At 37.2% G+C, this 16,150-nt stretch overlaps 1 protein-coding gene across 1 annotated transcript in view; it reads right to left on the reverse strand.

The window, feature by feature from the left end:
• Positions 1 to 15,586, reverse strand: part of fam171a2a (family with sequence similarity 171 member A2a) — a 59,352-nt gene extending 43,766 nt beyond the window's left edge. Inside the window, exon 1 of the mRNA XM_056453346.1 lies at positions 15,342 to 15,586. Within this exon, the coding sequence (XP_056309321.1) occupies positions 15,342 to 15,441 (100 nt within the window). The 5' untranslated portion in view covers positions 15,442 to 15,586. The remainder of the gene's footprint in view (positions 1 to 15,341) is intronic.
• Between the last annotated feature and the right edge of the window lie 564 nt (positions 15,587 to 16,150).

A 16,150-nucleotide genomic window follows, 5' to 3' on the forward strand; every position in this document is an offset into this window, starting at 1 on the left:
AATAAACAAGTAAATAATAGGGTGAGAATGTGGTAAAATCTGAAAACGTGGTAAAAATCAGGTGAGTTTTTCTTTTTCTGGATTGATTTTCAAAACACTATCGGTTGGGTTTAGGGAAGGGGGTGGGTGGGGTTAACAATCAGTCGTTCGGTCAGTCAGTCAGTCACAGTGGCCTCTGGTGGATTTACACCAGAACAGAAGGCATGAATATGATTCCCAAGAGAAAATTGAGAACTCAAAAAGTATACACAGCGACCTCTGGTGGATTCGCTAAAACAAAAACTGCAAAAAAAACGTACCTCCTTCGCACTCTCCAGAAATGTATACAGGGGTACGTATCTATAATGAGCCTGGGTTGGACAGAATTATGTGTTGTGCACAATTCAACTATAAGCCACTAAAACATAAAATATTGGAAACAAAACCATGAAATTTGTGAATGATCCTATACGGCCGTTGACAAAATGTTTTTTTTTTTTACTATAAAATAAAAAGGAAAATCATTTAATTTACACAGACAAAAATGGGGTTATGACTCTTTAAAACTGAAACTAGAATCTAAAATTCATTGACAAACTTTGATGTAGGCTTGAGAAAGCCAACATGACTGCGCTAGGACTGGGAATGGCAGTTGGCAGAAATCACAACGGTTGCTAAGTGGTTGCTATTCAGTTGCTAAAATGTTTATGGCATTGCTAGGTGGTTGCTAAGCAGTTGCTAAATGGCAACGCTCATGTACGTTTGATCAAATTCTAATACTTAGTAGGCATTTCTAGCATATGTTATTGCACTTAGATAATCATTAATAGCATGCAGCTAATCGTTATTAGCACTTGGCTTATCATTGTTACCATGCATAGTACACAGGAGGTCATATTTGCTAGCATGAATCAAGCATGCCAATACCCAGGTCCCTACGATGTTCTGATGTAGAGATATTGCTGTTTTTAAATGATTGCTAGGTTAGCCTGTTTTATTGCTATGGGGGCAATTGACAGGTTAGGGGCGATACTTCAAAACTTCTTGCCAATATGAGTGATATAAATCAACCCTGATTTAACCAAACACTGGGTCAAATATAAACAAACACAGCATTTGGTAAATTTATTTCAATTACAATTAAATTACATTATTTAACCCAACTGTTTGGTTCGTCCATATTTCCCCCAGTATAACAATCACCAGCAATCCAGTCCATACAGATCGCTGGAGAACTACAAATCTGCCACCAAAGGAACTACAAATCCTGTCATCCACCACACACTCACACCTGTTCCAGTTCTCCTTTGATCACACACAGATGGGAGCTGATTACTTGGACCATATATACAGCACACACAGAGACTTTGCGGAGACTTGTTTGGTTTACACCCTGTAACATTTCTAAGTGCTTCCTGTGTCTAGTCCATCCGTGTTCTACCCTTGCCTTGTTTTATTGTTTATCCTGCCTGTCTTTGACCATCTGCCTGTTACCTGACGACGCTTCCAAATTTCTCTGTATGCATTCGTTTGTCCGTGTTTTGACCGTTGCCTGCCTGACTACTGTTCTTCATAAACAGCATGGGAATCTTCAACCTCGTTGCCCAGCACTCTTGTATTACACCCAGCATATTTTATATTTTACTGTACATTAATGATATTTTATTTGGTACAATGAAAAAATATACAATTAAAACAGTTTAAAATAATGAATAAAATCATTTATTTTAAAATCATTATCATATTAAAAAAATACAAAGTATGTCAAGTCTCTGTCATTTACATTAGCTGCAAAAAACTGGCCTCATTGTTTGTCTGCATGTGTGACATGAAGAACAAAACTCCCACTTCTTTATCTCAAAACGTCAGAAATACAGAACATCTCATAAATCATTCCCAAAAGCCTCACCCTTTCCCCTTGCACCAGCTGGATGACGTCCTTAGCCCAGGAAAACAGTGACCCAAGTCCTTCTCAGCAGGACAAGCCGTTATACAACACAAAAACATCTACCCATTCCTTTGCTAAAATTAGAGTGCAAGCACTTTTCATGTGACAAGTCTTTGAGATGCATGTGGTTCCCGTTTCCTTCAGGCAACCTCAGGAGATGCCCGTTATCCAGGATTCTGAAGTTCTTTTGCAGATAATTTCAGCACATTGGATGTTATGTGATGAAAATAACCAAGCAGCTAGTGAAAAAAACGCTGATATGATCTGAGAAAATAAACAATGTAGGATTAAATAGCTTAAGGTCCAACTTGGTACACGTTTAGCTTGAGCTCTGCCACCTTTACAGATTTTAAGAGCTGCAAAAACAAACCAGTCATCCACGGTGCAAGATTTAGCTGGAAAGGGGGAAAAAACAATCTTCTGAGGGCTCTAAAGGTGTTGATACAACCCCTGAGAGGAAAAGCAGAGCAGAAATGTGTTGACTCAGCTCTAATGAAACCATTGTTGCTCAGGGAATTTATAGACTCCTGTGCAGCCTGATGAGAGGAAATTTCTCAAATGTTGAGCTTGAAATTCGCTTAACTCTGGGCACTAAAAAAGAAAAACATTCTCGACAATTTATCATTAGAGAAAAAGCTTCTTTATAAACTTATCTAGGATAAAAAAAAAAAAAAAAAAACAAATACAGACTGAACATTTAGAGCAAAGTTATTAAATATTACAATATATACAGTTGAAGTCAGAATTATTAGCCCCCCTTTGAATTTTTTTTTTCTTTTTTAAATATTTCCCAAATGATGTTTAACAGAGCAAGGAAAATTTCATAGTATGTCTGATAATATTTTTTCTTCTGGAGAAAGTCTTATTTGTTTTATTTCGGCTAGAATAAAAGCAGTTTTTAATATTTTACGAACCATTTTAAGGTCAAAATTATTAGCCCCTTTTAAGCTAATTTTTTCTGACTGTCAACAGAACAAACCATCATTATAAAATAACTTGCCTAACTACTCTAACCTGCCTAGTTAATCTAATTAACCTAGTTTAGCCTTTAAATGTCACTTTAAGCTGTATAGAAGTGTCTTGAAAAATTATTAGTAAGATATTATTTACTGTCATTATAGCAAAGATAAAATAAATCAGTTATTAGAAATGAGTTATTAAAACTATTGATTAGAAATGTGTTGAAAAAAAAAAATTCTCTCCCAGAAATTGGGGGAAAAAAAATAAACGGGGCTAATAATGCTGACTTCAACTAAACTATATATATATATATATATATATAACAATTAATTACATAATATATTAATATGTTGCGCAACACCGTTTACTAAATGTAACCACAAATACAGGGACAATGGAGCGTTTTTGTAACACGTGGATGACAGAGACAACGTTAGGATCCAAGAGCAGGTTTATTCGGTAGTCAGGCAAGCAAGGGTCAACACAGGTGCAAACAGATGAATGAAGGCAAATCCAGAATCGTAGTCACTATAACAGGCGAGAGGTCGGAGGGCAGGCAGGGAACATGGACAAACAGACAAACTTGGCAAGGGTCAAAACACGGAGAAACAAGACTAAGGAAACCGCATTGAATTGTCACTTTACAGGTAAACAAGACTCGGCAAGGAAGTGAGTGTGTGTGCTGCTAAAGTAGTGTGTGTGATTAGTCCAGAAGCAGCATCAGCTGTGGGAGTCCAATCAGTGGAGACTTGGAGCAGGTGTGTGAGTGTGGCATGACTGAATTTGTAGTTCATAAGATGTAGTCTATGTGAAAGTGAGTTCTTACCAGCGACCTCTGGTGGTTAGAGATCGCTGGTAATCATGACAGTTTTAAAGTCGGCGAAGATCAGCTGGTCTGTTTATAAGCTCACATACGAATGATCCACTGATGAAATGACTGGTCTTCATGACTTTAAAATGCTCCAGTGTTCCTGTGAGTTCAGTGAACCTTCCCGGCCAATCACAGTAATTTCTGTTGAGCATGTGAACACAATGGTAAATTAGCGCTGTTTAAGAAAGTGCTCAAGTTAGCGGAAATGGATATTTTTTTTATCATTTCAGTACTGATTTGTATCGAATTCAAGTATCGAGACAACACACAAACAGCCAATAGTTTTATCACACCACTGCCAGTGCGAGCGGTTGAGCTCAAGCTCATCAAATGAAAAGCGTCTTAAAGGGGGCAGGACATGTCAAATGAGAGTATTTGATTGGTCAAGATTTGATGAGAAACTGTAGTATGAGCCAGAACTGACATGCTTTACATGTTTATATTGGTTTTATATCTTCTAAAGGTGAATTTTGTCAGTGTTTTGGAGCACACTAGCTCACAGATATCCTTAAACTGAAACTAACTAAAAATATATATTTTAATCTTTCAAAACCTTTCAAAAAAGAACAGCTGACTGTAGCATTTATAGTCTAGCAACCAGCAGTAAACAAGGCAAACATAATGGAGACAGGAATGCAGTTACCAATGATTGGGCATGTTATAAATATCTTAGCAGAGCAACTTGCAACTGCTAAAAATAATGCAGTGCATTGAAGAAATGCAGAGATTTTGATAAATTCCCGGGCAGCAAAGACATTACGATGATGATGTCGAGCCCCATACATACATACATACATACATACATACATATGGGAAAGATGCCATCAACAGAAACAGCATATACAGTTGAAGTCAGAATTATTAGCCCCTCTTTGAATTTTTTTTTCTTTTTTAAATATTTCCCAAATTATGTTTAACAGAGCAAGGACATTTTCACAGTATGTCTGATAATATTTTTTCTTCTGGAGAAAGTCTCATTTGTTTTATTTCAGCTAGAATAAAAGCAGTTTTTTAATATTTTAAAAAACATTTTAAGGTCAAAATTATTAGCCCCTTTAAGCTTTTTTTTCTCAACAGTCTACAGAACAAACCATCATTATACAATAACTTTCCTAATTACCCTAACCTGCCTAGTTAACCTAATGAACCTAGTTAAGCCTTTAAATGTCACTTTAAGCTGTATAGAAGTGTCTTGAAAAATATCTAGTCAAATATTATTTACTGTCATCATGGCAAAGATAAAATAAATCAGTTATTAGAAATGAGTTATTAAAACTATTGTTTCGAAATGTGTTGAAAACAACTACTCTCAGTTAAGTCAAGTTTAATATTAAACTAATTTCGAGAGGAGCGCACGCTCATGATTGACCCAGCTGGCCCACATTAGCTAATCACGATCCTCCAATCAAAGTATCCTGAGTTTCTATACATATATCCTCATTTCCTTTTTTACAACTATCTTCTTCTGGAAGAAACCCTAAGCTAAGTGTGAACTCTTGAAACAGAAATTGAGGAAAAAAATAAACAGGGGGCTAATAATTCTGACTTCAACTGTAAGTCACAAGGGTGTGTTTGCAGTTACTCTCATTATTATTAGTTCAAAACCACCTCAAGCAAGAGTAAAAATGTTTTTTTTTTTTTTTTTTAATTAAGAGATTATTCTTCGAAATTTGTCATTTCCATTACTCATTTCTTCTTACCCCAAACTTCAAAATGTGCAGTGACACAGCAGGAGGGAAACCCAGCTAATGACTTAAGATCTAACTAGAATCATGGATGAAGCTTTTTAAACAAATCTCTTAAATTAATGTTTCAATGGCAATTACATTTTTAACAATTAGTGGATGTATAGATAGAATCGATAGTCATTTGAAGAGTTATGTTACTTTCAAAGGGTGATTTATGTTTTTGATCACCACTCACAAACAACTGTTGATTAGATCCGTGTTTATCTATACAACAAAAAAGATTCACAGCGTATCTTATGGGTAGCATATTGCGTCATCAAAATGTTCTACCTACTGTTTTAATGGGAAGTAGGACAATCTGACAAGGACAAATCGACTGAACACTGTACCTAATACTCATTTGATTTTTTTTTTCTCTCTTTTTTTTGCGAACTTTTGAAAAGATTCATTTGGGATGGAAACCTGTTTCATGGATGTGAAGCTGTTTTATAACTATATAGGAAAATGCAACCTCTGCAATGGTGAAAAATTTGAAAGTCTTGTAAAAACTTGATAGTCAAATTGTTGTCTTTTAGGAATAAAACCATGTAGGTGTTTGTGGAATTGAGACTCAAATCTTTTAACAATTTATCATTCAAGGCTACTACATTTATTTACACTGGACAAGCTACCAAACAGTCTGTTAAGATTAAAACATGACCAAAAGGATTACAAGCAAAATTAGGAACCCTTTCTAATCCTAATCCAGATTACTGTTCCAAAACATTGCTAAACTCATATTAGACACAATTCTCCAAAGAAATGAGCAAAAACACACACTTAACAAAATAAACAAGCCTGGATGAAGTCTGGCTGGATTTAGTTTTATGGGCACTGAGCCTTTTTTGGGGTTTAACGCAGATGACGTAATGTCCAATTTTTCATGCGTTCCTTTTCTAAAGCTTTTTACGCTCACCAATCCAAATATCTGGACACATTGTGATGATGGGAAGCAGGATCTCCTCAGAGGTCAGGTTTACAGGGGCTCCGCTGCTGATAAATCTGCCGTTTCCTCTGAGCGTGAGGGTGTCTGGTGTCAACAAAGAAATTCCTACCTTTGAACAGCTGCCCAGGGAGTTCATGGTGGGCCTGTGGCCAGACATATACACACACACTCTGTAAAAAGTCACGATGGCCCGTGTAACCAGAAAATCCTGCCTAGCTGTTCTGTACCCTTCCACCCACAAACAGTCCCAGCCATAAAGAGCCTTAAATAAAAGATGTACTGTCAAAGCAGATGACATCACTGTAGAAAGACCTCTCTGTGACCTGCCAAAGCACATACAGGTGCTTTGAAAATGCAAGTTCTGACTAAAAAAAGAGCTCAATTGACTTCATATCTGTTGCTAGTGGTGGTTAATGGACCATTTTCAACAAAAGATAAGCTCTATTGACAAAAAAAAAAAAAAAACGCTTAGTCATTAAAAACAGATCCTTCACTAATCTCTGTTCCTTTGGTTAAGTTAAAAAAAATCTTTTACACACTCAGCAGGTGTTCACACGACATCTGAAACATTTATGTGTTTTGGCCATTCATTTACTTAAATAAGTGATGTCATACTAGTACTTCTGAACTAAATAATAAACATTTGACAATACAAAACAAATTGTGTACTATATGTCTGTTTGTATGCTGATTTGAAGCAAAGTCCCTTTAAGGCAAGTCATTCTGTTTAACTGGGGAAACATCAAATTTTCCAAAATTGCTTGCCAAGCTTAGATTAAATTTCATATTGGGAATCAACAATAAAATTCATCAACAACTGTCTCTTTAGTTTAACTTCTAAACGTTTGAGTCCCAAAATCTGCAGAAATTAAAAAAAATCTGATCCCACCCTGCAAGCACAGGATGTCAAAATGACGTCAGATTGACGTTGTTCCCCAACGTCATGAGATATTGCATTTTGTTTGGAAATGAAAATTGGGTTGACGTCAGAACCCAACATCAGGCTGACGTCATTGTCCAACATCAGACAGAGGTTTCATTTTGGTTATTTTCCAACGCAGCCTAAAAACAACAGAATCTCAACATCTAATGATGTTACAGCTTGACGTTGTATGGACGTTACCAATATGATGTCTATCAGACATTGTAATTTGGTTGCCATATCTGACAAATACATGTCAGTATTTGACGTCAGTGATGTCATTTAATGTACATGGACACCAATAATTCGATTTTAATGCGATTAAGACAATACTCTGATTAAGAGTCGACCATGTAAACAGCGATTTTTAATTAATTTAATCATTTTAAGGTCATAATCGAACTAAAGAGAAATCGAATTAAGACATGTGGAGTATGCTGACTTTAGTCGCATTATTGAACTGGAGTACAGACATGTAAACACCTTAATCGAACTATTACCGTCATGTAGGGCTTTTCGCCACATTCTGCGACAGGATAGTCCACACACACGCACACACACACACAACACTCTTTGCACCTACCGAGTCAGTGCAGACCACAGACACCTGCATCGTGAAATGCTGAGGTTTTTTCTTCTTCCATTCAGCATGTGTTATATACTTCCATTAAAACAACAGTCTTCTAGCAGTTTATAGTTGCATCCAATATCTTGTTTGTCACAAGGGGGTGGGCATGGCCGAATGAAAGTGAAAGTGCCAAACCGCAGTTAAAGTCGACAAATTAATAATGAAACACCCAAAATTACATGAAACTCCGGAGGAAATGCAGATAGCGCGGTGACGCAATGACATTAATCTAATTATGTGCTATAACATGTAAAACGGGATCATGAACCAAACATTCAAAAGGCAACTCATGTAAACGCCTTAAACTTATTATTGTCTTAATTAGATTTAGGCAAATAATTCGATTACTGATTTCCATGTAAACGTAGTCAATGTGATGTTGGTTTAAGATGTTGGCTTGCCATTGCATTTTGGTCACTTTCCAACACAAACTAAAATCAACATTTTAGCAATATGTCACGTCATTATTAATCATCAAAATAACATTGTCCTTAGATGCTGGCGACCTGAATCTAACCTAATTTTAACATCTTACGACGTTATGTGTTTGCTTTGCAGCCCCTCCCCCAGAGAATCGTCAGTCTACATCGATCACTGATTGGCTCCTGTACTAGACCGTTATACTTCTTCCCATTCAAAACTATACGAGTGACATGTCCTGTGTATTCTGTAGTTTTCTGTACTAGCTGCATCTCCACGACCTTTAGAAAAGTACATTCTATATAGTATGAATGTGAGTAGTATGAATGGAACTCGGACGTACTACATCCGCCATTTGTCATTATCACGTGACCTACCCAAGTTAGTTGCGTCACTTCACTCCAATTCATAAATTCTCTCATGTGGCATCATGGGATAGCATAGTGTCCATCAGATGCACACTCACCAGAAGTAGTAGGTCATCCAGGTACTTCTCTGTTTTTTGAATTCTATGTATTCAGACATACTACTCGGCTCGCATACTGTTTTTATTGTATTATATAGTATGGACGTATGCAATTTCGGATGCAGCCATTGGTTTAAAGATGTATTTGCAATATATACTATGTTTCAATATATACATGTTCAATAACCACATGCTTATTTAACATGGCAACAATGTAGCCAAAAAATGCTGTATTATGTGTGCCAGGCCAGTATTTGGTGCTGTAAACTTATTAGTAAGCAGTACTTAAAGGGAAGTGATGATGTGTCATCATCAGTGGCTTGGTGCTCGTGTCTATGTATAAGTGCCGTGTGTGTAAGATGCGTCTCCGCTTTTGGTTGTAATGTAACGTGAAGAACATCACTTGAGCCACAACACTACCACATACTCCACCACTGTTGTGCGTTTGTTTGCATTTGCCTTTATTCTACACTCCCCCTGAACACTGCACACTCATGATGTCATTGCGTTCAAGAACGTTCATTTTTGGATGTTTACATGGACATGACAATGGCAGCATGTTCAAAAAGTGTTCCACTTTGAAATCTGTTTTCAATTGTATGCATTTTCAGTCCGAAATCATTGTTATTGTGTAAATGAACAGGCAAAATGTAGAAAGTTTTCTGTCTGTGGGTGAATACATCATGCAAACAGCTCATTTCATTTTAGTGCAACAGAGTTATTTTGGTGCATTTGCCTGTCACAATTCATTGCTAATTATTATTATTTGTTTAATTAAATCATGGGCAATGTAGTTTTGTAATGTAGTCTCCAACAATTCTGTGGCTAAATATATATTTAGTATATATACAAGTATTAAAAAATTATGCTGCCTGCAGGCTTCAACAAAAGCATAAATAACACTGATGAACCAACACAATCTCATGGCAATTCGTAACTTTTTGAATTAGTGACTAATTCGTACGAACTCATACGATCTCAATCGTACAATCTAGTACGATTTGCTTATCCCCCAATGAGGGTTGGATGCCACACCTTTTTAAAATCGTACATTCTCATACGACTGCACTCATTTAACCACTAAACTGGCAAAACGTAAAATACTTACGTTTGTTTGTGAGAGCAAGCTGGATGAACAACCCTTTTGCTCACAATTGGTTTCTAGGTTAACATCCAAAAATCAATTCCAACTTTTAGTAAATCCACTCCTCCAACCATACAGTCACACTCTATTGTAAACTGACCTATAACTGATATCATTGCTGATTTGATTAGACTGGAGCTCTAAGAAGTCCTACAGGTTCCAAATTTCAATGACATCTAATAAAAGAATCATGCAGCACAATGCATCGATTGTGTCCCAAATAAAAGCACTGAGTGGCATGTCGGGGCAGCACTCAAACAAACAAGTGCTGTCATGGTAACACTTGTTTTTTTGCGTGAGAAGAGGACGTAATACCCTCTTTAGAGGAATCTAATGATATATACTGGAAGATGACAGTGCAATTACTCATTAGGTGGTGACTGGACAGTACTGTGCTCTATCAGGAACACAACCTTTCACACATTTTTTTAAACTTTCTTTATTCTGGCTTGCATATCAGACCAAATTGCACTATGGGAGGAATTGTACAGCTGTTTTTCAAACTGCAAAACAGGCATAGTCAACACCTGCCTAAAGGCATAGATGGATACACTAAAATCTCCAGCAGTCAGTTTGCATTAGTATCTTGTCTGGCCTTCCCTCGCCAGGCCTTTGTCCCAAATCAGAGGTGGCGGCTCTAGGTGTCAGCTTGATTAGGACGGTGATGTGTAAGCCGTGCCACTGCAAAAACCCATCAGGATAACAATATTTCACGCTCTGGTTGAGGTTTTGCACCATGCCAGTGACAAACATCTGATGCCTCACTGCGATTCACACTAAAACTCAATGCTTGAGCTTACTACTGTGAAGCTATGCTGATAGATCAGGACTGTAAAAGAATTCACACAAATCTATGAGACAATCTGCGTCCAATTTCCTGAACATCGGAATGAAACTACAGAAGTGAAAGGAAGTCACTCTGCCATCCTGCCATTGTGTTTCTGAGCTTGTTTGACCACACATGCTGTGATTTACAATTCTTGGAGCTGAGACGAAACACCAGATTCATTTCAGCTTGATGGTATCACACGACTAGACTTGACTCTGGAGGCATGAAGAAGTTTGTAGGAACTCGATATTTATTTGAGAAAATGAGTCGCTCTGCAAGTGATTAGTGCCGTTTTCCCAATCTAACAGTAATAAATTATCTTCATTTATTGTATATGTTACGATTTAAAGGAGCTGTGCCAGGTTTCTGTAAGAAAAAGACAGACAGATAGACAGACAGATAGAGGAAAACAGATAGAGACGAAATACAGGCAGACAGGCAAAGACAGACCTATAAAGACTAATTTGGGGGTATGCGTAATGCACCTAAAATGGTTTGCAATCCGCCATTAAATAAGAGAAGATATAGACAAAAAGACAGCCAGAAAGACAGACAGAGGCAGACAGGTAAAGAAAAAACAGATAGACAGGTAGAGACAGACAGAGATAAAAGACAAACAGACAGATATATAGACAGACAGACAGACAGAGGTAGGCAGAGACAAAAAATAAACAGACAGACAAATAGAGACAAAAGACAAACCGACAGAAAGATAGGTAAAAGCAGACACAGAGAGAAAACAGGCAGACAGATAGAGATAGACAGATACAGACAGACAGACAGACAGACAGACAGATAGATAGATAGATAGATAGATAGATAGATAGATAGATAGATAGATAGATAGATAGATAGATAGATAGATAGATAGATAGATAGATAGATAGATAGATAGATAGACAAAGTTTACAACTTATCTCTCACTCAGTAAAACAAATTCTACCTGCTTTCCTTGAACAAATTATTTTTCCATAACTCATTAATATGCATGACATTCTTAAAATATGCCTAAAAAGATTTTACACTCAGAAAAAACAATCACCAGGAGGGTTTGATAATACTTGTGCAATTCTTGCTGCTAATTTGACTTCTTCATATGTAAAAACTTTGAATCATCATGTGTTTTTGACAGACTACGATTTAAATGTTTCCCATCAGCACAACAAGGAGAGCTTAGTCAGCAGAGCTCTTTCCAGTAGACTGCATTGCAATAAAACATGGATAAAAAGGATCCTAAGCTTTTAAAATCGTCATCCCGGGTCTCTCTCTCCCTCTCTCCGCTTTGAAACAGGGAACTCACACATGGTTTTATTATGTGGCTTCACCTTAAGGTTTCTCTTCAAACAATTCCAGTACAAGCTTAAGCAGTAATGAACTTCTGATGTCATCCGAAAAACCTCTAATGACTTTTCATGACGCTGATATCTAACCACCAAAAGAGTAAAAAAAATGCTAACAGTCAAAGTTTCAAATGCAGCATTACAGAGTTTCTTTAAATGGGTCAAGATAAGAGCAAACTATCAGGCTGAAACACCCATGGCTGAGTTTGTGAGCTGCTTAGAGCAGAGACCAATGGAGCACATTAGAGAAAAGAAGCTCCAAGCCTACATTAATATTCATCAGAAGTTGCTGAAGAAGAAAAGGAGGTCCACAAAAGAGTTTACACAAACAGCTCCTAAAGATCCGCTCGCTCCTGTGGTGACAAACTGCCACCAGAGTAGAGTGACAAAACTAGTGCAAGTAAATTCATAAATCTGTCTTGAATAATGCTCAAATTACTTGCAATTTTTCTGTTGTTAAGAAAAATATAAGAAAAGAGAAATATAAGTATAAGAAAATAAAAGTGGATATAAATGGCCCGTTTTCACTGAGTGGTACAGTACAGTACGGCACGGGTCATGTTTATCTGGCTTGCATTTCCACTGCCAAAAGGGTACCAAGGGCGTATGACAGAAAGTTTCAGTCGACGTCAATCTCACTCAAAGAAATGTCAAAGTAAAGCTGTACGGGTCGTTCACATATCATATGAGAAGCGTAGAGAAAACAGATGCTTTGAACAATTAAATACTTGTGTATAAATGTTCATTACTAACCTTTCTTTAAACATGATTTGATTATAACTGCAAATCAATGATAGTGAAATGGCCTACTGTAACACATGTACCCTCTTGTTAGAAGTTAATTCCGTCATTCCGAGTTCATAATAGTCCAAAAGGTGATGATAATAGTTAAACATGGCTGTTTGTTCATATTTTAGGTTGCTGAAAAAATCATTTTGTCCTTTGCTTTTTCCGGCTTCTTCTTTGCTTCTTCTTTGTTTCTGAAAGGATCGGATGTCATAAGTGCTTCAAAAAACACGCGCACGTTATTATCATCAGCTCAAGAGGTTTGTTATTTCAAATATAGACGTGAAAGCGAGCTCTCTGGAGAAAGTGAAACTGCTCACACTTTTAGACGGCCTCGTAAGGACACGGCAGATTTGGTGATTCTTGACTTTGTGGCTGTTCATCTGGACGACGACAAGGTTTGTTTGAGCTCGGCTCGACCATGGATCGTTATTATATGTATATATTATTACAGTGTAATGTCTCGGCGGTGTATTTAAAAATGGTGAGCCCTTTGTTTTCATTCTCCTGGCTTATGTATGCCTAGTGACGTTTCTCTGTAAACCAATAGCGTTCAGCTGCGCATCTAGCTCCGCCTTTTGGTACTCTTTTGTCATGCTAGGTACCCTTTGCAAAGGGTACCCAAAAAGTGGTACGGTACGGTTCGCTTTTTGGTATCTTTTGACAGTGTAAACGGCCATAAAACCATACCGAACTGTACCGTACCACTCAGTGGAAATGGGCCAAAACTTTAAATCCCACCCCTTTGCAGACCCAACTATTAAATACCATTAAATACAAGTATTTAGGCTAGTAAGTAAGTTTTTTTTACTTGATCATGTGCTTTCCTTCAAAGCACACATAGCAAATTTGGTTACCAAACTGAGAGTTAAGCTTGGGTTTTACTATTGAAATGGATTCTGCTTTTCTCTTAACGCTCATAAACATTTGGTGTCTGCAACATTTTACCATTGATTGGCAATGGTGATGTTTTATCTATGAGTGCCTCAACCAAATGTCTTCAGCCTTTGAACTCTGTTTATCATAGCTCTCTGGGGTTTGTTCCAGGCTGCCATTGACTACCTCACAATTGTGAACTGTATGAAAGCTGAGTGGCCTTCTCTGAATGTAAGAAGGTACACTCACTAAATGACTCTGGTCTACAAGGCTCTTCTGGGTCTGGCGTCTTTATCCCTACACTGTAAAAACCCAACAGTCAAGTATCAAAGAATATGAGTGTAGTTAAATCAAAATTGAGTGAAAGTGAATTCTACTCATTTGAAAAGATTTTTGAACTCAGTGTTGAAGGTAATGAGTTAATTAAATACCTCATTACTTCAACTTAAATGGAGTAAGTTCACAGTACTCATATAGATTAGTTTTGCTCTCTAGTAGTTTTATTAACATTTGTATAGCCAAAGTTCGCACTTCATTTGGGCTCTACTCTTTTCAGTTCTCAGTTCTCAACGCTTTTATTCCACTATCATCCTTTATATATTCAATCTAGTTAATAGTACAGGATCACTGTGCTTGTTTTTAATTTTTCCTTGTTTTTTTATGTTATTATCTGCATTTGTGAAATTGTTATTGTATTGTTTCCCTGCTGCTTTTTATGTTGCCTCTTGGCCAGGTCGTTATTGTAAATGAGAACTGGTTCTCAATTGACTTACCTGATTAAGTAAAGGTTGTTATTATTATTAATACAAGAAGCATCCATGCAGTAATTTGCTGAGACAGGTTTTCACTGTTAAGTTAATAACTTTTTCTGGTGTAACTTTTAATAATATTAAAGTAATAACTCACCTCTATCTATCTATCTATCTATCTATCTATCTATCTATCTATCTATCTATCTATCTATCTATCTTATTCACATCTAAAATAACTAAATTATTATCTATACTTTTATTTATTTACGATATAAACCTATTTAGAATTCTAAACTAAAGTTATAAACAATTCAATACATAAACAGCGAGTTTTTTTATTATTTATTCAACTAACTGTGAGTGTATGTGGGCTTGAAAAAACTATAGATTTAGTGTAGTTAGTTACTGAGTTAGATACTGAGCACTGTTTTAAATCAAGATTTTTCAGTGACACAAACGCCACTTTAAACTGTGTCTCTGAAGCAGGGCCCGCTAAACCAACTTCTTCTCTGTCGGACACACGGTGGGGTCATCCGAGGGGCCGAACAGTTAGTTTGAAATCCTTTGTTTCCAAACTGTAACTCCCAAAAGGCTCTAAAGTAAATGTGCGCAAAAGCAACGGCGTGTGATAAATTGCCGCGAGCTCAAATGCGGCGGTTACATAATAATAAAGAATAGCTGTTGCGGATCTTCGGTCGCATTCAAACACATTCAAACAACGGATGCTCGAATCTCAAATAAACTTACCAACTGGTCCCGGGCTCGGCAGTGATTTCGCCAGTGACCTCCAAGCACTACAGAGGAAAAGAAAAAGCGAAAAGAAGCGAGAGACGCGCGGTGGACGCATTCTTACAGCGGCATCGTCAAATCCTCCTGAAGTAGCAGTTCATCCATGTTTCTTTGCGGGATGGCATTGACTGACTGCTCAGAAGTGCGGTTGCCGCTGGTGCCCACTCCCTTCCCGAACACTGCTGCTCCGCGGTCTTTCAGTCCTGCCGTCCCAGATGGGAGGGGGGATCCTGGAGCGATGTACCCCTGTGCGCCCTCTGCCGGACATGGGTCAGTTTCAGCTTGGGAAACAACATTAATGAACTGCTCTTTTGAGAAATTTCCAGTGGTGGAAGGAGTACTAAAAAATCATACTCAAGTAAAAGTACCATTACTTAAGTAAAAGTATATATTTTAAATATTACTCAAAGTATGAGCAAAAGGTAGGCCTTATAAAAGTGCTCAAGAGTTGTAAGTAATGAGCATTACGCTGTAAAAGGTTGATGCATTTACATGTAATTTGTGGATGTGTATGTAAACATAACATTCTGTAGTGCATTTAGTAATTAAGTCCATTTCAGTCATCATACGGTAAACATCCGTCATCTCGCGTGTAAAGATTTTGGAAATCTTCTTTGACAACTTTTAATGCTCCCAAACAGTTTGCTATATTTATAAAATGCCCATGTTTTGAGGTTCAGTATGATGTGATTTACCTCCTATATGCGATTTGATTAAACAGGAATCACAGGACTGATATTTCTAATCCCCATAGACAGGAAATATTA

The sequence above is a fragment of the Danio aesculapii genome, chromosome 3 (genome assembly GCF_903798145.1).
Source record: "Danio aesculapii chromosome 3, fDanAes4.1, whole genome shotgun sequence".
Taxonomy (NCBI): Eukaryota; Metazoa; Chordata; class Actinopteri; order Cypriniformes; family Danionidae; genus Danio; species Danio aesculapii.